This window comes from Ambystoma mexicanum, chromosome 5q, assembly GCF_040938575.1.
Source record: "Ambystoma mexicanum isolate Mex_15411 chromosome 5q, UKY_AmexF1_1, whole genome shotgun sequence".
NCBI lineage: Eukaryota > Metazoa > Chordata > Amphibia > Caudata > Ambystomatidae > Ambystoma > Ambystoma mexicanum.
In genome coordinates this window covers 148,914,600-148,941,910 of record NC_090933.1, presented here as the reverse complement: position 1 = coordinate 148,941,910, position 27,311 = coordinate 148,914,600, and the positions used below count along the sequence as shown (strand labels likewise).

General features: G+C 43.7%; 1 protein-coding gene across 1 annotated transcript in view; it reads left to right on the top strand.

Moving 5' to 3' along the window:
- Positions 1–27,311, top strand: part of LOC138497303 (1,25-dihydroxyvitamin D(3) 24-hydroxylase, mitochondrial-like) — a 124,470-nt gene that overhangs the window by 64,110 nt on the left and 33,049 nt on the right. Inside the window, exon 11 of the mRNA XM_069620662.1 lies at positions 19,116–19,226. Coding sequence (XP_069476763.1) covers positions 19,116–19,226 — 111 coding nt within the window. The remainder of the gene's footprint in view (positions 1–19,115; positions 19,227–27,311) is intronic.

Below are 27,311 nucleotides of genomic sequence, written 5' to 3'. Positions count from 1 at the left end.
AACGCATTCCCAATTTGTCAGGGGCTGCTATTTGACGCGTGCGGGCACTGCGTGGCAGGCGCCCTTCTTCCGGATCCTGGGTCAGAACATCTTGGTCCACAGACTTAGATGAATCGGCGAGCCTGTCAGCCATGACAGGCTGGACCAGGCTGGTCCCGCAGTCTTCGCACCCGCATCAAAGGTTATACCGGACGGTGCAGCCAAACAGTATGATAGGAGTTGCGTTTCTTTGTTCTGAGGTAGTTGTTTTGTCTCAGGTGGCCGCTTTCACCAATTGCGTGCACGTATAGGATCAGTAACAGTGTGGTGTATATTGAGTTACTGGGCACTGCTCACATATGTTCGTAGGCGGTTGTTGTGATTTACCATTGGTGATTAATGGAAGCGTGTTACACGGGGGCAACGTTTATCGGTTTGCCGGGTGTCTTACCGTGGTTCAGTCGTGCTCGATGGTCTTGATGATCCTTTTTCTTCACCAAGCTCGCGAACGAGGAGGTTAAGACAGCCGTTTAACCTGCGAAAACCCGTCGAACACCGGCAAACACCACTTGCCTCCACTTTCGCCACAGTCCTTCTCCATCATCAAAGACCTGCTCCATCATCAGTCTTTCTAAATCATCATAGTCCTTTTTCTTTGTTACCATCCTTCATCACAATCCCTCTCATTTGTCAAAACCTTTGTCAAGGTGACTGGGTCTTGTACTCTTTCACAGCCCTTCCCATTGCTCAAAGTTCTTCTTCATTGTCAGTCTTTTGCCTCGTCACAATAATTCTTTGTCACAGTCCTTTGTCATAATCCTTCTCCTTTATCAAGGACATTCATTAAAGTCCTTCATTGTGTTGCAGTTCATCATAAAAGTCCTCTTCTGTCACAGTCCTTCACCAGTGTGTTTCTCTTTTCTCACATGATTTGTGCTTCATTATTCCTTCTTCTTTAGTGCAGTCATCGTTTCTCACAGTGCTCTTTGCAAATCCTCACACTCAATCCTTCATCACAGTGCTCCTCTTTTATCATGGTTCTTTTAATTCTTCACATTCATCCTTCATCACAGTCGTTCTCCTTTGTCACAGTTATGCTCCTTTATCACATTTCTTCTACATCACAGTCCATCATCATCTTTCTCTTTTGTCAGTCCATCAGCATAGCCTTCCTCCTTCATCAACCCCTTGTCACTATCTGACTCCTATGTCACAGTCATTTTTCAGCATAGTCATTATCCTTCATCAGCCCTTCATCGGCCCTTTTCCTTCTTATTTTCTTTATCATAGTCCTTCTCCTTTTCATCACAGTTTTTGACTATCATGAAGGTATGTATATGTTCTGACAATCATCAGTCACTGTTATTTTCATTCATCACAGTCCTTTATCAAAGTTCTTCTAGTTCATCATCATTGACAGTCTCCTTGGTCACAATCCTTCACTTTCATCAGCCCTAAATATCATTCCTGCATCACAGTCCATCTGCATAATCACAGTCCTTATCCTTAATTATGGTATTTCTTCTTCTTCATAGTGATCCTCCTCAGTCCCAATCCTTAATCACAGTCCTCCTTTAACACAGTCTTTCTCTGTAACATTCCTTTTACTTTATCACAGTTCTTATCCTAAGTCACAGTCCTTATTATCTGTAAATCCTTCTCCTTCATCACAGTCATTCTTTATCATGGTCCTTTGTCATAGTGCTTTGCCTTTGTCATAATGTTTCTCCTTTGTCATAGTCCTTCACCACAGTCCTTCTCTTTTGCTGCAGTCCATTATAACAGTCCATCTCTTTTGTCACAGTGCATCATCACAGTTCTTCCCCTCTGTTGCAGACTTTGCTCTTCATTAGACTTCATTCGTTCATTCGTTATCACAGTCCGTGTTTGTCAAAGTCATTTTCCTTCAGCAGTCCTCCCATCTCCTTCATGACAGTCCTTCTAATGCTTCATAGTCCTTTTAATTCTTCACAGTTATCTATTGTAGTACTTCTGTTTTGCCACATAGTTTCCCTTTCATCTCAGCCCTCTTTTGTAAAAGTCTTACTTTGTCATAGTTTTTCCCCTTCAATAGCTCTTCTTGTCATCCCTTCTCCTGCAACCATCCTTTTCATTCACCTCAGTATTTATTCATCAGAGTCCTTCTCCTTCACCACTGTCCTTTTCTTTTGTCAAAGTCCTTCAGCACAATCCTTGTTCATCATCACAGTCCTTCCTCCCAATCTTTCTCTTACATCATAGACTTCCTGCACAATCCTTCTGCCTCATCACAACCCCTCTTGATCACCACGATCTGTCAAAGTCATAGTTCTTCATCACAGCCCTTCATTAACAGATTTTTGATTCCTCATAATCATTCTACATCATCACAGTCATTCAGCCTTATCATAGTACTTCTCCTTCACCGTAGTCTTCCACTTTTCGTTATTGATAGCACTTCTACTTCATCACGGTCTTTCACAATATCACCTTTTATTGTGATTGTCCTTCATCACAGTCCCCCCTCATCATAATTCTCCTCTGACAGATTCCTCCTCATCGCAGTCCTTCTCCTTCATCACAGTCCTGCATCATAATCCTTCACCTTTGCCAAAATCCTTCTGCTTCATCTTCTCTTTTGTCATATTTCATCTTCTTCATCACAGTCCATCAATATGTCCCCATACTTTCTAAATTGTCACATTACTTATTTATTGCCATTGCTTTTCCTTCTTCACAGTTCTTCTTCGCCACAGTTTTTCATCACAGTTTTCCTATTGTTGTATCCACATGGGAATAAGAACTCACTTCACTCCAAGATGGTGCTCTGATTATGCTAGGAGCCACTTAGAGATTTGGAAGATCCAGAATGATGTAAAAGTGGACAATGGACAAGGAACATTGCCGTGCAATACGGCTTTTGCAGTGGGCTCTGTTCCATTCTGACTTTTGTCACCCACTGATAACCCTGCACTTCTTATTCTTTCCCTTTGGTTCATGCTGACTCAGGCTTGCCTGCACTATAAAGTGCCTTGGCTTGTTGCCTCCCAGTTCTCTGCTGTCTCCTCTACTTCCCTGAGATAAATGTCATGCTTTTACTCATGACTGTTGTTAACCCTTGCGATTCTTGCTCAATCTCCCTGGCACCTGGGACCTATTCCGGTTAGGAGGAAGATAAAACCTATAATGATTATCTTGTACCATTGGGAGGGAGAGGTGTTGTGATATTGGGAGCACTCCAGCAATCTGTCCTGTCACCTTGTCCTTTAGGTAACCTTGCTGACCTTGGCTGCCTGTACTCGGTTCTGCCATCTCAAAGTTCCATAACGTTCCCTCCGTCCTAGAGCCGGCATGTGCCACACTGTCCTCCCAGGGTACCCTGAACCACTTTCACCGCAAACATTCAGTGTGCAGGAGGTAAGGTAAGGTCTCCTGGAATCACAGAGATGTTTGTTGGGGTCTCCTGCTCCACACATGTGTAAGTAGTGGTTTGGGAGCAAATTCAGAATTAAATTAAATTCAGGGGTGTTGCAGTAGTATGAATACTACTGCAGGACTATGAAAATCCAGTCCTTGGTGTTTACTCTTTAGATACCCAATTAAATATTTACAAGGGTGCTTAGTCATTACATGGACCTTTTAGATGAGCGGAAACTCATATTTGTATATCACCCTTAGATGTTCCAGACTGATCAAGCAAAAGTGACATTTATGTTATCATTCTTGAGCAAAGATGTATTAAGTTGGGCTACACGTTTGATATTACAAGACATTTCATGGTTACAAGATCACAAAATCTAATTAGTCCAGTTTAAATGCATTTTTGAGAGAAGGCAGATCAAGCAATCTGCACTTGTCGAAGACTGGAATTTGAACAAGCCTGGGAGAATTAGTTCCATATGTTGTACAAGTTCAGCATCTGTATCAGGGGTTAATTGGGCTGATGAGACAGCTTCTGCATTCATTTTCAAGAGAAGAGGGTGAGGGACAATATTAGAGATGCAATGTCATATATGATACCTTAATTGAGACTACTCTCCAGATTGAACAACTGAAGGAGAGGAAGGGAGAGTAAATAGGGGAGTATAGAATTTGGATAAATCATTCTCAACAGCAACCATTGGCCCCTACCACTAATAAAGAGAAGCCTATGTAAATAGGAACAGTCAGGAAACCCCTCACATCCAGAGAACATGAGACAAGGAGGAGGGAAAACCTATGCACTGCGGTCTGGCAGGACACTTTGTACCTAATTGCCCGCAATTGCAGGGAACTACCAGTGCATGGCCATAGTTGTCAGAGAATGTTTTATGCTCGGATACTACATCGTATACCTTCTTTGACTCCCAAATCGTGTTTCTATTGCTCATTGCTGAGCCTCCCCTCTAGTGTTACTGTATTCAGGAGCATCAAGGGTATTTATGAGTTTCCGATTTAACATGAACAAACCATTCAGGAGGTAGCTAAGCCCCTGTTATTAGCCTTTAGCTCATTAGATAGTGGTGCACTTATGTAAGGCAATAAAATCATGCAGTCAATTGAGATACCAATGGTGTGTGATGTAGGACATTTTGCAAAGGATCAATTCGATATTATTGTCTCCCTCCAATTTTCTGGGAACACCATGGCTTCATAAACTTGTGGACGTGTGTCACTATTTATGGAATCACTGCACTTGGCTCTATAAGAAAAAGGATGGTGGTTATTAGTTGGACAGTGGGAGAGGCACATGCAAAACCTAAGGGACGTGATGGCTGCGGGTTGGACATACCCAGTTCCTGTATGCCAATCTGGTTTCTATGGGTTTGGCAGAGAAACGTAGGTGTATGCTGTCCATAACGAAAATCCCAAGATTTCATAGACTACAAAGCTTTGAGTCTGTTGAGCCTGTTTTGAAAGTGTGGTAGAACGAAAGAGGAGAGCTTAGACATGGCTCAGTCAGTATTGATGTGGTAATGGTTAGGCCTGGGGTAGCTGTCTGTTGGGGGCATGTATGTGTAATATAAGGAGTAGGAGATCTTAGAGGGGAGTCAGTTAGGGGAAGGGTGTAGAAGGCCTTGCAAGGCAAGGCAGACAGTCTACTACAACCACTGTCCTCTTGCAAACCAGTGCCATTTCACTAGGTCACACTGCCACTGTCAATCTCTCGTTGTCTCACTTTCTTTTTCTCTCCCTCTCTCTCTGTCTTTCTCTCTTTATTACATGGATACTTTGCATCTCATGTGCAGCAAAACAATTACCTGTGAGCTGGCAGATGATGGGAAGAGGCAGAGTGCAAAGACCATTCAATTACCATAAGGTACATGCTATTGGTTATGCAAGATAAGCAACTTTGATCCAAAGAAGCACTACTTGAAATGTGATGGTTGATTTCAACTATTTCACATTCCTTATTATGCTAGTTGGCAGGCTGAGAGATGCCCTAAACCTCACTCAAGCATGTTCAGGTGCTGTGCTCAGTGGCCTGCTTGGAATTCCGCCCATCAAGTACGGGGGCTTTCATGGGCAGAGCAAGAAGGCGTTTGTCAGTCGTTCATCAGGTTATTGGGCAAGGGGCCAGAATCCCTCCTTATTTGGGTTGGGTCAGGAGTAAACACCCCCCCCCTTCCTTGTTCCTCCTCGGAGTCTACCCTGCTGTCTCCCAAAAGCTCAAAATAGCAGTCCCCCAGCCCCTAACTCACCATGTTTTGAGGCAGCACCAGGATAAGGGTATCAGAGTCATGCTACAACTCTGCAGGGGGCACCTCATGATGCAGCTAGGAGCAAAAACACAGAAGGTGGTGTGAGGAGTCTTTGAACATGCAGTATCTTGTTCTGAAGGTGGTGTAGCGGCTGCAGGAAGGTGAAGAGCAGTACGCTGGCAGAGGAAGTAAAGGGGTTTGGGTGGGTAGGGTCTTGCGGGGATGGACATTCCAAAGACACTACAATATCGAGTTTGCAGTTTCTCTGGCACCCTTCCAAGGATAGGAAGGAGTTGTAAGGGATTAGCATATGCACAATGTGTGAGTTTCTCCTTACAGGAGGGCTCCTGCAGCCAGGAAGGTACTGTCCCACCTATTAACTACATTGTAAACTACAAAATACAGCAAGGGAAGATAGGCTTCCTTTCTAGAGAAAGTATGTGGGGGGGGGGGGAGTGCAGAATTAATTATGCTCTTTCCTTTACAACTTTTACACAAGTTGGTATGATGCCTGAGGAAGAACGTCAGAGAATTGTGTTTGCGTAGTTTGGAGCGTGTTCCAAAAGCTGCATAAGACATATGTTTCGGCCATGTGGATCCCTTTTGGTTGATTTGTTATGATCTACTTTTCTTGTAGTGCATGGGGTCTTCCTTTGGAGGGATAGCTTTTCTGACTAATGCTTGAGTGTGCAAGATACAGTGTATGCAATTTATGGAAATAGTTTTGTATTGAATGTGACAGGGAAGTAAATCCCTTCTCTGTCGATATTTGCGCACATGCTTGTATGTGGAAAGAACAGCCTTGTATAAAACAGCAATTGGCTTCCATGACTACACAAATAGCACCAATCAAATAGCATAACTTACCTGATCCCTGCAGCATGTTTGCCGATTCATATTGTGGAGATGCTGAAGAGGCTTTGCTATTATAATACTCTTATGGCTGTGCTATTGGCCCATCCCAGACAAACCAATTCTTCATGGTTAAATTAACACTACCTCAGTTCAAGAAGATGAAGAGCACAGAAGTACATATAGGAACATTTGTGTCAAAGCTTTATTTGATATTGAACCTCATGTGCTAGGGCACCTATCCATTTTGTACCCAGAACCAAAGGTTCATTAAGGCAATGCATTGATTGTGATGAATTGAAAAACAGTACCATCCAATATAGATATCTGTTGCCTTTAACCTGAGTATTGCTTGATCAGCTACATCAATCCCAGATCTTTACCAGACATGACTTATGAGGTGTCTACAACCTGGTCATGATTCAGGTGCAGCATGAGGAAAACATTGTTTAACACTTGTTATGGTCGTTTTGAATATACAGTCATGTTGTTCGGTCTTTTTAATACCCCAGCAGCATTCTAACATTTGATCACTGATTTTGATACCTGTCTGGTGGTTTACCTGGATGACATACTGATATTTCAGCTAATCTGTAAGAAGATTGGTGCTATTTAAAACAGGTAATGGAAAGATTAAGGACACATAGGCTGTATGCTAAATTGGAGAAATGTGCCTTCGCACAGACCTTCATCTCCTTTTTCAGGTTTATCCTATCAGCTCAAGGTGTTTGAGTAGAGCCATCAAAGAATGAAGGAGTATCATGGTAGAATACTGCAACATCACTAAAGAGATATGGAGATTCTTAGGATTCACCGACTTCTGCAGGCTTTTTATCAAAGGGGTTTCCAGCATTACTGCCCCTTTTGTCTTAATAACTAGGATTGGAGGGCACCATTCCAAAGACTGAAGCAGAACTTTACTCTGGCCCCTATATTGCAGAATTCTAATAGTCCCTACATTTCGTTGTGTAAACAGACAACTACCAATTACCAATTGAGCCATTTTGTCACAAAAATATCTCAGAAGAGGATATCTGCATTTTTGTTCAATTCCCTTAAAAACATTAAGCGCAATTATACCATCTATGAAAGAGAGTTGTTGGCCTTGTGAGATGGCTTCATTCAATGTAGACTTTACCTAGAGGGAGCTAGTTGTGGTATTTAATGACCATGGAAATCTTGGCTTTCTAAGCATTATGGAATGCAGGAACACCTTTTCCGGCAAGGTGGGTGGTTTGTTTTGAACGGTTCCAGTTTCCGGTGTCATTTCAATCTTGACATCAGTATTCTAAGGCAGATGCCCTCTCAATACCGCTGAAGATATGGTCCATGTGGAAAGTGAGGAAGAGCCATAAATCCTACAGAGGACACAGTGGTGACAGTCTTACAGCCTCACCCAGAAGATGCAGGTATCTCTATGTTAAAGATTGCTCAGCAGACAGTTGATGCAAAATTCTGTGTTCGCAGATAATTGCAGCGTGCTATTGGGGATATGTACCGGGAGGTAGAATTTTCATACCTGACTTAAGATTTCAACAGCTAATTTTTGGTTACTGTCAAGACACTGCTTTGACTTGACACCTTGGCCTACAATAGACCACGGAACATGTGTAATGGTAGTTCTGGTGACCTGGTAGAAAGAAGGCCAGAGAGACCTTTGTATCCCATTTTTTGGCCTGTGCCCAGAGTAATCTTATGAGTGGGAAGAAAGTTGTACTGCTGATGTTGATGCCTATCACAGTGGATCCTTTCTGTAATGTTTCCATCGATTTTACTGTGGATTTGCATCCACCTAATGGAATGACTGTATGACTGTTATCAGTTAGTAGTGGACTATCTATCAACAATGGCACACTTTGTTCTGTTGAAACAATTTCTGATGGCCCAAGAATCGGCTGAACATTTCATGAAGGAGATTGTTGAGTTGCATGGATTGTCCTCAGTTATTGTATTGGAGCTTGGACCTCAGTTTGTTATCTGGAGTGGAGCTTGTTACCTACAAATCCTCGGCTTTCAATCCACAGTCGCACCGGCAGATGGGTCAAGTTAATCCGATGATTGAGAAATACCTACACTGCCTTGTCACACAACAGTATGCATGGTCAAGATAGGTAGCATTGTCAAAGTTAATCTTTGCTATATTGTGATTTCTCACAGGTTTCCCCCTTTCTCACCTGTCTATATTGTTTGTTCGTGATCTTCGAAGATGTCTTCTTCCGCACTGTTTGGGTTTTGTACAACCCTGTGCGTGGATCCTCGGGTTACAGCGTGCGGTTCGTGACCCGACTCCAGGAAGCGTTCAGATGTCCGGGAAAAAGTCCAGAAAATGGCGAGGAGCGCGCTCGGAGATACGAATGCGCTGACAATCCAGGAAATGCAAGGTGAGGAAAAAGGGGAAGGATGAAAGAAGAGGAGATTCAGGGGACTGGGAACCAGGAAACAGAAGGAATCGCTGTACGAACTCCGGCTGCACACGTCTGACTACTGCAAGTGGTAGCGTTGAGATGCGCAGGGCCGCGGGGGCGTGTCTGATTTGTAGAACGTAGAGCGTACGACGCGGAGACTGGCAAACAGCGTTCCGCAATTCAGCGGCCATGTTGGGAGTACTGCTGAGTTCAGTCCCCTACGGGTCAGGGACCACGAAGTCCAAAAGGGACGTCACCGGTGGTTCATGACAGCATGCCTCCTCCGAAACCCAGTTCCTCTGGGTTTGCCCGGGTGTATAAGGTGGTACCTTTCGAGCAGTTTGGGGGCATTCATGTTTGAGGCTGGTTCCAAGGTGCGTTCACTGGGAGGGTACCCTTTCCACTCGACCAGATACTTTAGCTGTCCACATCTGTACCTGGAGTCACATATTCTGGAAACCGTGTATTTCAACTGATCATTGACAATCACAGGGGTAGATCTTGGAGCAGTTTGGGAGGACTAGATGTATGGTTTCAACAGAGAAGTGTGAAAAACTGGGTGGATCCTCTTCCAAGATTCTGGTAGTCTGAGTCGGAAGGCCACTGGGTTAATGATTTCCTTTATGGAGAAACGACCATAGTACCGGGGAGCCAATTTATTTGGTCGTAAGTGTCGAGGCAGAAGTTTCGAGGATAGCCAGACCTTATCACCTTTTGTGTATGAAGGCCCTGGACTTCTTTTGGAGTCAGCATAGTGCTTGGTGTTTGTTTGGGCCTTTTCGAGATGTTCTCTTGCTTCTCTGTGTACGTTGATGAGGGTTTCAATCCAGGAGTCAACTGTAGGAACAGGGGTAGGATGTGGAAGAATGGACGATAGAACCGAAGGGTGGAATCCTTGGCTACAGAAAAAGGGGCTGGTTTTGACAGTTGAGTGATCCGAATTGTTGTAGGCAAATTCAGCCACAGGTATTAAGAGTGACCAATCGTCCTGGACCTTAGTGGCGAAACAGCAGAGATATTGTTCCAGAGTTTGGTTCACGCGTTCAGTAGCTCCATTGGTTTGTGGATGATAATCTGAGGATAGGGCACGTTGGATTCCTAGTATGCAACATAATTGTTTCCGGAACTGAGATATGTACTGGGGTCCTCTGTCAGATATGATCTTGGAAGGTAGTCCGTGGAGAATATGTGTTCCAGGAAGATTCCAGAAAGTTCAGAGGAGGACGGTAGTTTATATAAGGGTGTAACCATGATAGTTGTGTATCCCCTGGAAGGTGGTAGTTCCACAATAAAATCCATAGCGATGAATTCCCAAGGTCTTGTTGGCAGCGCTGGTTGGAGCAGGAAACCTGCCGGTTTTCTGTTGTCATGCTTGCTTTTAGTGCAGACTGCACAGGTTTGGATGTAATGCTGAACATCATCCTTCATCTTCGGCCACCAAAACTGTCTTTGTATTAGACGGAGGGTGTTGGCGATGCCACAGTGTCCTCAATGAAGGATATCATGACATAGGCTTGTGATCTTTTGTCGTAGTCTCTGACTGGGGATAACCAGGCAATTGTCCTTGAATAACTATCCGCCCTTCGTCTTGAGGTTCCATCGATTCTTTGCGTTAAACTCCTGCCAGATTTCATAGGACTGAGTTTGAATCTGAATGTCTTCTAGGAGACTGATTGCTTGGGCAACAAATACTGTGCGGGGAAACATCTTTGGGAAGGATCGGTCTTCAAGAATTTCGTAGTCAGGACGTCGGGATAAGGCGTCTGCTATTATATTGTGTGTTCCAGGGACATGATGGATTTGAAACTGGTACTGGGCAAAGAAGAAGGCCCAAAGAGCTTGACGACTGTTCCTACATTCCAGGGATTGCAGGACTTGAAGATTCCGATGGTTCGTGCGGACCTGAACAGGATGTTTCGCTCCCAGGAGTAGATGACGCCAGTCTCTGAAGGCTTGACGGATGGCTAGTAATTCCTTTTCTAAGACAGAATAGTGGGTTTCGCTAGGGGTCAAGGTGCAAGAAAAGTAGGCGATGGGGTGTTCTAGCTTGTCATCAAATTCCTATTTCAGGACTGCCCCGATGGCGTAGTTAGAGGCATCAGTTTCCACTAGGAAGGGTCAATCAATGTCAGGTTGGGACAAGATGTGGGCTTGTGTAAACTTTGACTTTAACTATTGAAACGCCTCATTTTGGACTGCTGTCCAGTGAAAGGGTGTGTCCTTCTTCAACAATGAAATGATCGGGTGTACAATCTCCGAAAAGGAATGTATGAATTTCCGGTAGGAGTTAGCGAGCCCCAGGAAGGACTGAATTTGTTTCACAGTAGTTGGAACAGGCCAGCATAAAATAAAGTCAATTTTCGAGCGGTCCATTCCAATTCCCTCTGGGCTGAGGACGAATCCGAGATAGTGATCAGTAGACACATGGAAAAGGCATTTATCGGGTTTAGCCAGGAGTTTATGTTCACGTAGACGTTGTAAAACTGCTTTAACATGTTCTTCGTGCTTCAGCTGGTCCTTGGAGAATATCAGTATGTCGTCCAGGTATACTATGACAAAGAGGAACAGCATATCGGAGAACACCCGGTCCATGAAACGTTGGAAGACCGCTGGGGCATTGGCAAGTCCGAAGGGCATAACCAAGTATTCAAAATGACTGAAGGGTGTTCTAAAGGCTGTTTTCCATTCATCACCTTCCTTTATACGGATCAGATGGTAGGTTCCTCTGAGATCTAATTTCATGAACACTACAGCTCCTCTTACCGCTTCCAAGATATCCGAGATTTGGGGCAATGGGTAGCGGTCCCAGAGGGTGCATTGATTAAGACCACGATAATCTAGGCAAGGCCTAAGCTCCTTGGTATCTTTCTTGGGGACAAAAAACAACGATGCTCCCGCCGGTGATTTGGATGGTCGTATGGTACCATTTTCCAAGTTGGTATCCAAGTATTCTCGGAGGGCTTTTTTCTCAGGTTCTGATAGAATGAACATCCTTCCAAAACAAATCACTGCCGAGGGTTCAGTATCAATAGCGCAGTCTTCAGGTCTGTGAGGGGGAAGGGCTTGAACTATGGCAGTTGAAAACACATCAGTGTAATCCTGATAGGCCCTGGGAACCTGGATGATATTCGAGACAGTGAAAGGACCTTGGCAACCTGTAATGCTTGGATACAATAACCAATGCAGAATGTGTGACTTTTAAATGGTCTTCTGCCATTTAAATCAATTACTGTGGTTGTTAACTGCATTTGGCCAATGGGAAGTCATGTTTTAAATCACATGTGCACCAGCGCGCAGTGATCTGTGCATATGTGCTCTAACACAGTAGACTCGCTGGCGGGCAGGATAGGGGAACTCTCCTCTCAGTTAGCGTGTCCACATTGTGGAGAGAGGACCATTAGGTTCTCTCTGGTGGCACATGGAGAGGGTGTGAGCAGGTAAGTAATCTATTTTATTTGATGTAATATATCTGTACATAAAACAAAACAAAAACACTTGCCCGCTCGCACCCTCATTATGCTGCATCAAGGGTAAAGTAAACATGTTAAGTTTTATTACGTGGCTAGACTGCCTAACGTAGGCCAGTCTAACTTATCATGTTTGCTTTATGATTGGTGGCAATTAAAAAATGCCAGGCCACATTAAGAAAGTATATGCAGATCCACAGTACTTTTTGTGCCAACCTGCATATACTTTCTTAATCTGATATGCAATGTATACTTTCTTAGTGTGACATGGAATGTTTTACTTGGCAGCAAGGGAAAAGCAAACATTACAAAGAAAGCTTCTTCCACAGAAGAAGAATGCACACAGAAAGCGAAAATAACACATACATCAATTTTTCCCTCCTTGCACTGGCATTCTTCTGCCGCTGCACTGGAATTCTTCCACCTTGCATTGTCATTATTTATCTCTCTTTGCTCTTTCTTTCCCATTGTGTTATCATTCTTTCCTCACCTTACATTGTCATTCCTCCACTTCTTGTGCTGCATTTCTATGCCGTTGAGCTTTCATTCCCCCGCTTTTACTGTCATTCCCCCTTACACTGTCATTCCTCTCCCTCAGGCATTGGAAATCCCCCTTGAACTGTCATTCATGCACATGCTCTGTCATTCCTCATTCCTTCCCCATGTAAAATATATAATGCAATAAACAACTTCAAACTCCCAAACTACTGGATTTTCCAATGCTTGTTTGTTTTGGCTGATACACAATTTAGCACCAGATCTAAACTGAAACTGTTGCATTGGAGTACAGATAGGATGGAAATGGGATGTGAGGTGGGCACACAACTTGTGGGTGTTGTTTGACCTTTTGACGACCGATTTATAGACCATGGCATGCTCATCCCTATGGCCATGCTCACCCACTACCTGCCCCTGTCTCTTAAAACACACCTTCCTGGAATCTCTTTAAGATAACTGTCACAAGCAGTAACATCAACGTTCTGCTCTGTAGGGCCTACAATGTCATTTTGTAGCTGTTTTAGAGATAGTTGAGTATGTGTAGCAGTACAAAAGCTACTGATATAATAAAAGTATCTTAACCAGGTGTACATCCTGACAATGGTTATATAAGAAACATGTGTGTCCTCCTATCAGTACGATGAATCAAAAGCCTGTTAAAAAAAATAATTGCCAAAGCCGATAGTTGTGGGTAGTGTGTAGGTGTTAGAAAGGCATTTGCTTGATACCAATATCAATTGCACAGGTACTCACATGATTTACTAGGTGTTGCCATTTTATGTCCAGGACTGCCAAATTCCTATCCCACGCCAACAGTAAGGCCCCAACAGTTATATTTGACAATGCGTGTTCAAAATACGCTGCCCGGTGTGCTATTCCCATTGTTATTCACAATCTTAAGAAACTATAAACAAAATACATGTCCTTACTCCACATGAATAGACTTAGAGACTTTTCAATGCAGAAAGAAATGCTGAATAATGTAATGTTACCATTTAAAACCAAAATAGCGCACACATTGCAGTAAAAAAGTAAGGTATCAAAATCAGTGCTTAATATTGTGTTAGTGTATTTGTATTTGGATTTATTGTATTTTTATAGCACCTTTAGCCAAAGCGCTTTATAAACAAGAGAATGGTACAGTGAGTAAAGAGAAAGAACGCAAGGGCCCACAGGTAGGACGGGGAACAGATCAAATAAATTGAGACTGGGTTCCAAGAGAACGATAAGGAGGGTAAAATGAAACAAACGAAGAAATCTAAGGCTTTTAGAGACATTCATAATCAATTCAAAGAAAATTAAATTAAACAATAACCGGGAGTGGAAACAAGGCCGATGGAGAGAAAGAAGAGCAGGGCAATAGGCTCACGAGGAGGTAAATGGCAAAGCAGACTAACAGAAGAATTATAAATTTGTATTTGTATTTGTATTTTATTTTATTTTACATAGCGCCTTACACCAAAACACTTTACATAGCATTAAAACCAAACAGACAGTAGGATCAATATTTAAAACACAAAGTATTTCACAAATTGCAATAGGACCTTGCTAACCAGATGAAACTAAGTCAGAACGTGAAGAGGCTCAAAAGCAGGAGTAAACAGTGATAGATCGGAGAGAGAGAAGGGGAGTATTCCAATTCAAAGGTGCGAGGCGAGAAAAAGATCGGAAGAGAGATTGGGCACAAGGAGGAGAGGGGATGATAAGGCGGAAATGAGAAGCAGACTGAAGAGGACGTGAGGGTAGATAGAAAGAAACAAGCAAAGAAAGATAGGGAGGGGCAAGACCATAAAGTGCTTTAAACACCAGAGGAAAGAAATTAAATTTAAGACGTTTATGAAAAGAAAGCCAACCAAGTTGAACCATAGAGTAAGAAATAGAGTTGCAGAGAGCCAGTTGACCAAGAACACGAATAGAAGCATGGCATACAGATTTAAGTGGAGCCAAGTAAGAGATTGGAAGCCCCGAAAAGTGCAGAACAACAGTAAAAAAGTTGTGAATAGATTAGAGCAGACACCAATAATTTTGTTGCTTTAAAAGGCATGAACATACAGGCTTTTCGGATGTTATAGAGATGAAAATGACGGGAGCGAGTGTTAGGAAAGATTTCATATTGTAGGTAATTTTCCTTCCATGTGGCAACCCCCAAACTTTTTGCTGTTCTTTTGCACCCTGATCTAGACTTTGCCAGAGAAGCGCAGCCTTCTGCCGCACTCCTCTGGGCTTTCGCTCCATTCTTACGGGGAAACTGACATGCCCTTAAGACAGTCAGAACCGGGTAACGTTGTTTTCCATAGTTTTTTTCTCATGTTGCAGCTTTCGCGCAACATGGCACAAGAGTGCACTGTAACTTACATTACCGTGCTCTTGGGTCTCTAGTCATTCTACAGACCCTAGTAACTCTCGATGGATTTATAACAAACTGTGCAAGTATGTCACGGATGGGACTGGGGGACTGGTGGCAGCGATCGTTTCTTTGTGTTTTGAACTCCCTTTTGCCCTGCTAACCGCGCTTCTCACGCTTGGCCAAAATGGGTGGCCTGGCTTCCAAAATGGCCAGACCACGAGGTTCTTTGTCCTGTCCGCTGACTGTCTTGCCCCTTCACCTTCCCCAGGTCGAGCCGACCCAGGGCCATCCTTATTTGGGCATGTACTTTCCCGCAAAACACACATGCTTTCGCGGGCTTCTACAGGCCTGTTGTGAGCCTCCACGATGTGGGCTGGGATGTCTGGTCCCAATACACATCCTGGGTGCCAGAGAGTCTAGTGTGTCTTGAATGCCTGGGACCACCGTGGTCTGTGATAGGTCCACGTATGGTGTGAGTGTTTTGTGAGCAGATCTCCCATTGGGTCCTCTCCGTTTTGGCGCGAAGGGAACCCTGGATCAGAGGAGGCTGGAAACACCACTACCATGTCGATCTCCTGAGTTCTCACGAACGACGGATACAGGAGCCAAGTATCCTGCAACTAAGAGGCTGAACCGAGGAATCGCTGGTGACCCGCTGAAGGAGTGCTCCTCTGCACTGCTGTCGCCCTGAGAGACCATTCCGCCTCTGATCGAACGAGAAGGCCTGTACTGGTACTTCGACCCTTTGGAATAGTGGGAACAACTATTCTCGGCATCTTCATCATCTCCTGCACGTAAGCCTTCGGAAGCATCTCTGGGCCATCCAGTGGACTGACCAGCCTACCCAGGAGCCTTGCTTTGTCACCGCCATCAGGTCGCTGCTGTATTCTGAGTCCTTAGCACTCTCACATGATTCGTATACTTGGCATTCCCAGGTCTGAAGTGAGAAGTGTGCATTGGGCTGAAATACACATGGCCGCTGCGTTGCCCTGCTGTGGTAACAATCTGTGCGGGTTCACTGCGTTTGGGACATCCTCAACTCTAACGTCTGCTGCCGCGGAATCTACACGACGCCGAGACGTCCCCTGCTCGTATCTGAACCTGCCAGCACTGAAACTGACGCGGAAAAGCCTTGGTCTGCCTGCATCGGGGACTGGTGAGTAGCAACGCTAGGAACCGGTTGCCCTCCTGCAGTAGCCTGTAGCTTTTCCTCGCTGTGTTAAACAGCACGCCTTTTTCGCACTCGCACTCTGCTTCTGCCCACAAGTGGAGGCCGCGCTTGAGTAGCGGAGATCTGTTCGTCCTCATTTGTTCACCGTTCTGAACTGCCTGATTTCCTTGAAGAGACTCCCCTTGGCCCGTTGGCACCAGCGTGTGCAGGTACTTTTGAGCACAAGGCTACACTCTTTGTAGGGCTCGGACTTCCTTCTAGTTAGGTGGCCTCTGAAGGCGAACTGGGTCTAACGATTACTTGCACTGCCTGTTTTCCTCCCCATCTAGGTGGTCTGCATATTTCATGCTTCTAACTCTTTAGACCCTTCGGTAATTGTATATATATTGTATTTGATTGTGATGTGTTGGTTTACTTGAGTTTTACCGTGATTCTTTACTATGGTCAATGTTACAGAGGCCTTGTAATAAATGTGTCTATATTTTTAATATAACACCTGCTTGGAGTGATTTGTAAGTGCCCTTGCTTTGTGTGTTCATTGCGGGCTTTCAGTCACCCTCACCCCTCTTGAGACCTAGTCTTGACCGCCGCCATCGCTACCCTGATTGGTCTGCCTTGTCCAGAGGTTACCCTGTTCCAAGAAACTAGGCTGGCCTTCTGAACCTCTGCCCCTCCAGGACAGAGTTCAGAAATCCATCTTAACAGCGAGCAGTATGTGAGATGTGGTGAGTGAAAGAAAGATCTGAATCAAGAAAAAGACCAAGATTACGCACAACTGATGAGATAGGCAACTGAGCCGGTGGAAATGAAATAACAGAAGGTAAAGGAGCCCGAGAAGTCGAGTTAGAAGGAAAGAAATTGACTTGCGTTTTTGCAACATTAAAGATAAGAAAGTGGTCGGACATCCATGATTGGATAGCCAGTAAACCATCACTTAAGTTTGTGGTGGATCTCATTAGAAACATGTGGGAATGAAAGAAAGAGCTGTGTATCATCAGCATAGAAATGATGTAAGAACTCACAAGAGGAGATAACCCCAGCTAGTGAAGAAGTTTAGAGGGAAAAGATAAAAGGACCAAGGACCGAGCCTTGAGGAATTCCGCAAGTTAGTGAATATGTTTCAGAGGAGACCTCAGCCCAAGAAACTGAAAAAGTTCTCTGAGAGAGATAGGATTCAAACCAAGAAAGGGTAGAACCAGAAAAACCAAAGGAAGAGAGAGCAGAGAGCAGGAGTGCATGATCAACAGTATCAAATGCAGCAGAAAGGTCAAGAAGTATAAGAAGAGAATACTGTTTAGCATGACGTGCAGAGTGTAATGAGTAAAGAACCGAGAGGAGAGTAGTCTCAGTAGAATAACCTGGGCGAAACCCAGATTGGAAACAATGAAGAATAGAATTTTGGGAGACAAAGTAGAAAGTTGAGTGTAAACTACACGTTCGAGGATTTTAGAGAGGCATGTAAGAAGTGAGATAAGACGGAAATTAGAGGCAGAAGAGGCATCAGTGGAAGGTTTTTTCAAAATAGGAATAATAGTGGCATGCTAAAATGACAAAGGGAAAGTAGATGAGAGAAGACACAATGAAATAGAATTGTAAGGTAGGATACAAGAGAAGGATAGATTTTAGGTATAAGTACAGATGGTATAGGATCCAAAGCAGTTGAAGTAGGGTGAGCACGAGCAAGAAGACAAAGGGTGTATTTGTTGGTGATCGGGGTGAAGCCAAAATTGCTTTTGGAGATTCAAGAATAGGAATTGAACGAATAAGCAGTGCTTAAGTGGGGTGAGAAATCAAGGGGGGGGCTTTAATAAGGGTTTGTGGACTAAATGATGGGTGTGGACTAAAGTGTCCCCAGCACAGGACAAACACAAAGAAAAATGGCTTTTCTCACTGTTGGGTTACTTTTTTTGTTGTTGTCCTGTGCTGGGATTTCAAACCCAAATCCTGCCATGGCAAGCCAGTATTGCATTGCACTGTGCTATTTCATACATACTTGTGTTCATTTCTTTCATTCAATAGACAGCTCGACATATGTGTCAAGCAGTCTACTGAATGAAACAAAACCAATCCAACATTTCAGAAATAGCACAGTACGACCTGACACTGGGTGGGCTTGGGGTTGAATCCCTAAGACGGGACAATCGAAAAAAATGTTTTTTTTTTTATTGTGCTATGCTGTGGAATCAATCCCTAACCCAACCGCTGACAAGCCAATATCAGATTGTGCTGTGCTATTTAATAGGTGCTCAATTGCTTTTGTTCCAACACCTACGAAATAGCACAGTAACTGTGCTGTTTCATAGGTGCTGAATTTCTTTTGTTTCATTCTATAAACTGCTTGACACATAAAGCCAGTCGTAACGGGTTTTATGTGTCAGTCTATTGAATGAAACAACAGAAACCCAACACCAATGGAATAGCACAGTGCAAATAGACACTGGAATGTCATCAGCAATGCTGGGGTTTGAATCCCCATCATGGCAAGAAAAAAAAGTGTCTTTTGTTGCTGTTGGGTTAGTGTGATCCTGCACAGCGTGTGGCTTGATTTATGTTTTGGGAGACTGCCGGCGCTCGGCCACGGCCCACTTAAAGCCCTGTAAATAAGCATGTAAGTCTCATGTGTTTGTCATGTGTGCATTGCGCATATTTTATCAGTTAAATGTGGGCTAGTGTATATTTTCAAGCAAACGAAGAACACAGCCCTCTTTTAAGATGTTCGTTTTGTATCCCCAACAGCTGGTACAGCATTTCCAGATTGAAGCCACAGATAGCCTGCCAGTAAAAGCCCTGTTTTCCGGAGTAATGATTCCAAACAGGAACATTCCAGTTTCCTTCAAAAAACGCTAGGTAAGTGCTCCTTTTTAGCTGCTTTCTGAAACGTCTACATTTTGAAAAAGTTGAAGTGTGGAAAGGAGTTTGTCAGGAAGTCCATTAGTTAAACTGTAAGAAAACGTGTATGCGGTCTTCCTGGATATCTCAAAATGGGGTTAATCGAAAGCTGTACCACGTGCCATTTAAAGCTTTGTCGAAAGGTGTTTTCTCATTGGCCAGGTCAATTTCTCTTGTTTGGGATAAGTGTTACCTTGATAGACATCCCACCGATATTGTCTTTGAGATAGGCTTCATTGATGTCTATAGAGATGGCTTTAGACGTCGTTTTGCAGCAACCTTATTACCATGGACAACATTACAAGTGACGTCAACGTGAAGTTCAGAAACATCAATTTCTGTGAGAAGAACAGATCTCGAAGTAGATTTACTGTTGATGAAAAACATAATGTGGTCGCTACAGTAGGGTTCACATACCTGCTTGAAGATAGAGTCATAAAGTTGGGTAGTAAGAATACATCTTGTAGTTAAGACTCCGTAGGGCTTACTTGAGTTTGTGGTTTTTGATGCATTAATGGTCAGTTTCAATGACAGCCACCTATATAGATGAGCACGCTGGGTTTGGCAGCACCCAATCTATCCAGATACTACAATATATGATATGATAGTTTATTTATATAGCGTTGTTAGGGAGAATTCTCTGTAAAGGCTTATTTCCCAAACCTAGTGAGTCCCCCCAGCAGCTTTGCTGGATTTTTGGGGTTTATTTTTTTTTCTCCTGCTAAGAGTTAGACTCTTTTTCTCCCACTCTTAGACATGATTTGAGGTGTTCCTTTGACTTTGTATGTGTTTTATGGGCTATGGGTCCTTTTCCCCATAGGGCTTCATGTGTTTTTGGTATGTGGGTTACACAGCACCCTCCGTGCAGTAACCCAGGGGTGTCGTAGCGACCCCCAAACATAGACTCCATACCCTGGGACTGACTACTGTCTCCCAGGGCATGTAAAGTCACCATTGGCTTTACTAGTCTTAAATTGTGAATAGAACCAGTAAAAACCATCCTATTGTGGACGTACTGGTTCAGGCAATTCAATTGCCCCGGGGTCTGTTGTTCGAGGGGGCACTGTCTAGTCCCCCCGACCGAGTTTTGGCTGGTGGCAGTGGATACTACTTTTTATATTCGACCGCAAATATATTCCTTGGGATTTTCTCATTGTTCGAGGCTACCACTTTTTAATATAGCCTCGAACATACCGCCGGTTTTTAAATTAATATAAATTCATCGGTTGGTATTTTTTGCCGAAACTCGGTTCCAAAATGGCGTTTGTGTTCGCTTCTGTGACTCCAACCCAAGTCGAGCCCTTTGTTCCACTTTTTGGCGGGCTTCTCCACAGAATCCTCCAAAAGTGGTGCCACTCTGTCTAGGTACCACAGGGAGTGTGAGAGGGGGTTTAGGCACCCTGGACTGAGTTGCCTTGGCAACTCAAGTCGCACTCTGGTGTGATTGGCCCAGTGGTGAGCCGCCCGGCTCACCACTTAGCATGTTTGAGTGACAGCTAGGACTGATGAATGGGGGTTTTCCCCATAAAAGCAGGGATTTGGGGACTGGAACTTCAGAAGTCGCCACAGGACCTAAAGAATCCGAGGAGGGAGAAGCCGAGATGACCTGCAACGATGACACCACCGGTGGAGCCCTGCTGAACCGTCTCACCACTTTTCCCGACGACAGAGGAGATCTCCAGTCCGGAGAGTCTTCTTCCTTTGACTGGTGGGGATAACCAGTTTGCCCGTCTTTTCGCCTTCCTGGATCATCTCGTGGCCGCCTTGCCTGTGCCAAGCACCCCGGCAACCGGGATATCATGGTTTACCACTACCGCAAATAAAATGGTAGTACCCTGTAACCAGAGAACTCCGCGGCTGGTTTCGTCCCTGGCAGTGCAACGATCTTCATCTTTCCTCCTCGTCAAGACCTCCTCTTCCTCTGGACGAAACATCGACTTGCACCCGCTGCCAGGAACAACTGCCCCCGTTGGAGTGTTCTTCCCATTTCAGGTACTGTGTCCCGCCTGGCTTCGCTTGCAACAGATTGTTCGGGGTGACAGTAAATCCCCGACTTTCTAACCTGGTTTAGCCTGGGGCCTGTTAACTAACTTTTCCTGACTTGATCTCATCTTTTTTTGAACTATCTACAAAGACTCTTTGGGCATAACCCCACTGTGTGATCCTGGACACATTTCGCTTGCTCTCTCTAAGAGTGGGCCGGGCATTTGAACTTCCTTGCTCTCCAGTAGACTTTGCCTAACCTGCCTCACTGTGGTTCTTTTAAAAGGATTAAAATTGTGTGCTTTCATAACTCTGCCTTTTCCCTCCCTTTTTTTTATAACTTATTAGAGTGCCATCTTAGGTTAAGCGCTCACCTCTGTCTGAAAATAAGTGGTGTTTCTCACTAAGACTTGTCTAATAAGTAATCAGGGTTGTATATCTATAATAGTGACTGTGTGTTGAATTTACTTACCTCTTTTTGTGCTAGTGTAATTTACAAGTGTGTCTTTAAATAAATAATTGTATACTTTTACACCAAAGCTCTGGTCAGTGTTTGCTTGTGCTACTGTTTCTCTGTACCTATTGTGTATACTCTATATACTGTCTTACTCTTCTTGAGAGAAGTCTGACTGCTCAGCCACAGCTACCAGGTACATCTGGGTGGTACAGACTGCTACCAATTGGGTTTACTGCCAACACCTGTAGTCTTAAGCCTTTTGCAGTGGTCCCTAAGGAAACTGCACAGGTTTCTGCCTAACAAGCGCCTATACACAAAGTGTTTCAAAGCGCTTCAAGGCAAGGGATGGAATAAGGGAAAATACAATGACATTCTTACAGGCCATGAACAGTAAGGATGTGAAATTAACTATCATACTCGGCCTGATGACATTTCAGATAGTGCAAGAGCTAAGATCTAGATAAGGATAGCCGGTCTGGTCTGATAGTACAGCGAGTAGAAAGCTCACTTTGACATCTGTTCAGAGCCTGCAGATGCAGGTTCGAATCCCGACAGTGTCAAACTCACCCTTTCATCCTTCCGAGGTTGATAAATGAGCACCACACACTGTGGGTAATAATAAGCAGCGCTCAGATACCTGAGGGTTTGTAGTGCTATATAAATGCGAAATTATTATTATGAAGGGAGGGGGAGAGTGGGAAGGACAGGGAAACAGACAGGTGACTACCATACTAGGCCTGACAACATTTCTGGTAGAGCGGAAGAAAAACAAAAGGTGAGGGAGAGGGGTGCAGAAAGGGAGGGGAGGAATAATACAAGTGACTATCATACTAGGCCTGACGACATTTCAGATAGTGCTGGGGGGTCAACTAAGGGGAGGGGGGAGGAGACAGGCAAGGTTGCTATCATACTAGGTCCAGGGACAATTCTGATCGAGTAAGTGCATAGAAGAAAGCAAGGGGAGGAGGGGAGGAGATAGGGAGAGGAGGAGAGAGCAGGGTGTAAGCAGTCAAAAAGAGAGGACAAGCAAGAGGGGAGAGCAAATACAATTGCAGAAGTCAGTATGATATGATATGGCATTTATAACACACCTATACACAAGTGTTTCAAGGCGCGAGTACTAACACATAATGTTGCAAGCAGGGAAACAAGATGAAGATGGGAACAGCATTATTCAGGGCCACCATGAGTACAAGATGCAAAGGAAGTCCAGCATGAGAGTTCAGAATGGGTGATGCACTGTGAATCAATGAAGTCCATAAAAGTCAAATCCAGCATTGGCCACAAGACGGTGATGGTGAAACTAGAATGTATCAGGACAGACTCCTGCACAAGTAGGCTGGGAGTTGGGGGGCAGGGTAGAAGAATCAAGCAAAACAGGCAACGTCTGTGTCCGAGAAGGGTGGGGGGCACAAGGGAACATCACGGGGGGTCCAGAGGGGAAGTGCCAAATGGTTTATGAAGCAGAACAGTCATGGGGTTGCAAATAGAAATGTTTCAGGGGGTCATTATAATAGTTACTCGAGATTGGGGTTAATGGTTTCGATGGCAGGTCAGGACGAAACAAAAAAAGTAACCTTTGCTGAGTGGTCCATGGGCCCTTGAGTGTGGCAATATAGGTTCCTATTGCCCATTCAGCATTGTGTCTTTCTTGTGACTCACGCAGCTCATGTTGATGGTCCAATGGTAATTCAGGAAGTGATAACAGCAACAGCTGGCTAATGTTCTGTCCTACGTTGTAACCACTAACAGCTCTCCAGGTGCAACACCTGCAACAGGTGCTGCACCCTTCATTTGAGCGGCCTTTCTGTTTGGCCAGCAACACCATTGTGTTTTAGAGTCCTCCCCCAGCCCCTCTCACCTCGGCCATTGACCTCTCTTCCTTCAGAGATTTCTTATGGACAGGCCGAAGATTTGCAATGTCCGGGGATACTTGCTGCAGCAGGTAGTAAGGGCCTGGCAATTACCTAGTTAACATGTGAGTGAAACTGAATGGGGTTTTCAGCTGAAATGAAGCAGGAGCGCTCCAGTACCAGTAACCAGGCAAATATGTGTCTTCTTTTAAGAAAAAGTGAGTCAAAAATAAAAATGCCTTTTGTAAAGCTTCACGTATATGCATGATTTCTGCTATTTCTATATACAAAAAAGTATGTTTTGTTTCAGAATACAGAGATATCAAGGATCCCGTGGCCACTGGTGAGAAGATCCGTGGCCACTAGTGAGAAGATCATCCAATCCTTTTTTTTTGTTTTGAGTCTAGTTTTCCTCAATTTCAAATGGAAAAGAAAAAAACGAAAGGTACCAGAACCAAAAGTGTGAAACATTACTGGGTGGCCTTCTATCTCACGGCCACGGGAAACTTGAGAACTCTGAATACTCATGTTTACGTTGTGCTATACATAACATCAAGCTGGACGTTTGTACTAAACAATTATTATAATGTAACCTTATATTGATGTAAAACAGAATCTTGCAATACTTTGCACTCTTGAAACTGTAGTGGATCCTTTTCATTCCCATTTAATTGCACCAGAAGGTACTGACTCCTTTTGCAAATTTTGTGCAAAACCTCCTCTGCGTGAAAATGTGGTCCTTTCCACTGAATGGTGGAAAAGTAAGGAGTAAAACATAGGTAAACTAATCTTTACTCCTAACGTTTCCACCACACAGCCTTTACAATATATTTGTATGGATGACCCACCTGCTTTTTACAGTATAAGGTAATATTATCCCCATACATAAATATGGTCGCCGGGAAACGGCATAGGCGACATTATTTATGGGGATAATTTATGGAGTAAATGGGAGCTGGGGCTGCAGGGGTGTCCCCCGCTCCCTTAAAATAAATATGGGAGTTGTGTCGGGGGGGGGGTCCCCACAGGTTCCATGGGTCAATATTGCTGCAAAAAAAACGACATCAATCTTGTATGGCAACATATTTGCGGGGATATTAACAGATGGAACCCTTTTTACCAGGTGTCATTTCTGATGGATTCCATAGGAATCCATTACATTAAGGCCAACATGAAAATCTATGATTGTGTCAATGCCCCCATATTTGTATGGCAGAGGGGGAAATGTTATGCCCTCCCTGCTGCCTAGCTGCTGCAAACACATTAGGCAAAATGAGATAGACGGGAAACAAATGACAGTGACACATTTACCACCATTCTGTCCTGATTTGCATCAACATTAGTATAACTCCCTTAGTCCATTCAGAATGTGAAAAAAGCTACACACAGTCTTTTTTAACTTAATATAGATCTATGCAGAATTCTATATTTTTAGGTTGCCTTACTGTGTGATGTGTGTTCTTTGCAAGCATTCTTTATAAGACAGCATTATTACAGGTATTGAAAGTCAAAACCTAGAAATGTGTACCAACTAGAGCTTTGGATGTATTGTGGTTAAATTGTAGAGCAGGTTAAAACATTGGCTTCACTACTTAAACAAAGTGTGTGATCCTGGGCAAATTGTTTAATGTCACTGTGTCCTATCTGCAAACATTGAGAGTAACTAGAATTGATTCATGAAAAAAGCCTACCTTAAATGGGGCAGATCTAATGTTCTAGAAGAAAAAACAGTGTCACTTTGTACTCCTTTGCTAGTGGTCTCAAGGGCAGTCACTAAGAACTTTGTTATTGTAACACTGAGCCTCTTTCAGTCCCATCGCCTGATTTGGCATGGGGTATATATAGTCTAACCAGTCTGTCAGGAACCAGAGATTTGACTACTGTGAACTGGCCGTACACTTATTTCCTCCCCCGCCACTGCTAGTCACCAGAGTAGCTTGAACAAGGCAGAGCTTTACCTAATAGTAGAGTGATAAAATATTTGCTATGTGAATCTGCTATTATTGGGTCTTGTATGGCCCATCTTTAGCAATTTCATGCACTTTTGGCACTTTAGTATCCCAAGAGGTGGAGTAGGGCACTGATGTAGAAGTAGAAGGAACTTAGCAGCTTTATTGCAGTGGTAATGTTTTCAGATCTGGAAAGGTGGGGTTCTGTGTGGTGTGCACCTTTTAGGTATTTTGAAAGTTATCTGGATCAGAAGTTAATGTGTGCGCTTCAGGCTGGTAATGTGAATTGTGTGATTGCCTTTGGTGCCTGGCACAGGGGTGAGCATAGAGATTGTGAGGGTTGTCTTGGTGTAACTGTTGTGGGTTGGTATGGTTCTTGGGGAAATCTAGTGTAGACACGTGTCTCGGGGTGGTGTGCATTCCATTGTGTTATCATTAGTAGGAAACTTTCAAGCACGTCCATCACACACCCATGCTTCACCAATTTCCTAAAAACGTCTTTCTGAAGTTTTGGAAAACTGTCTTTGTAAGAAAATTCTAGTTTTCATGAGGAATCAGGTTTTCATTTTCTTTCATCTTGTACATTTTTCCAACATCCCACAAGACATATTCATATACCCATAATGGCATCACCGCTTCCCCCATCCCTGTCGAGTTCATTCCTTTATGCCTCAATGTATCTTTTCACCTCATTGTTACTCTCTCTATTGTTTTGTTTCACCGTAATACTCTTACTGTAGACCATGGACTAGGTATCTCTGGCAAAGTCAACCTCTCCCTGTTTATCAGACATGGTCTCAGTGCCATAGGCCCATTGCAGTGTTGATGACAGTGGTATAAAATACACATAACATAACATAACATGTGTTTTTGTGGTGTTGGAGTAACGTGTAAAGATGTGTTGTCGGTTAGGGAGGAAGGAAGAATGACTTAGAGGTGATTATTGTTGCCATATGTTGTCCAGCAGTCTACACATTAACTACCAAAAGACATTTTTGACTTTGGAAAAATCAAAGGATGTTTCATTTAGTTGTTTATGTGTATGTAAATCATTCGTTCAACAGCTTTTATGCCTTGGTATGCTGTATTATGCAATGTTAAGTCATGCTATGCCAGGTTATGCTATGCCAGGGCACACATTCTTATTACCTGCCTTTAGTGTTTTAAACCCCCTCCCATGGGTCACACATCACAGTCTCTACTACCTGCATTTCTGGTGTGGACTGACTGGAGCCTTAGACCGGAGGGTCCGAGGAGCCTGTCAAAACCACATTGAAGAGGTACGTTTTTTTTAAGTGTGTGTGTGTGTATTCATACCAGAGCTTGAAAGGGTGTGTGTGACCGAATGGCATAGTGTGTGGCACCGGCACCATGAATTGTGAGAGCCTGGTTCTAAAATGGGATTTACAGAGGCAACCTGACATATATTCTGGACTCCGTTATGAAAGTGTTTTACAGTGGCAATATTGGCATATGTTTGGGCAAAGATACTATAAAGTGTTTTATAGGCCAATGCTGGAATATGTCACAGACACAGTTGACATGAGCATGTGCTTCACATTTGCAGTGCAAGCAAGTATTATGAACAGGACACTATCATGAATGTATTTCACAATGGCAATAACAACATGTGTTTCATCGGAGGCAAATAGAAAAAATGTTTTAAGGGCAATTCTGGCATAGACATGGGCACCATGAGCATATGCTTTACAGTGACAGAGTGGCATTTATGTTGGGTCCCATCATGAAAGTGTCACAGAGTGGAAATACTGACATATATCTGGTCAAGGCAGTGGGGTAA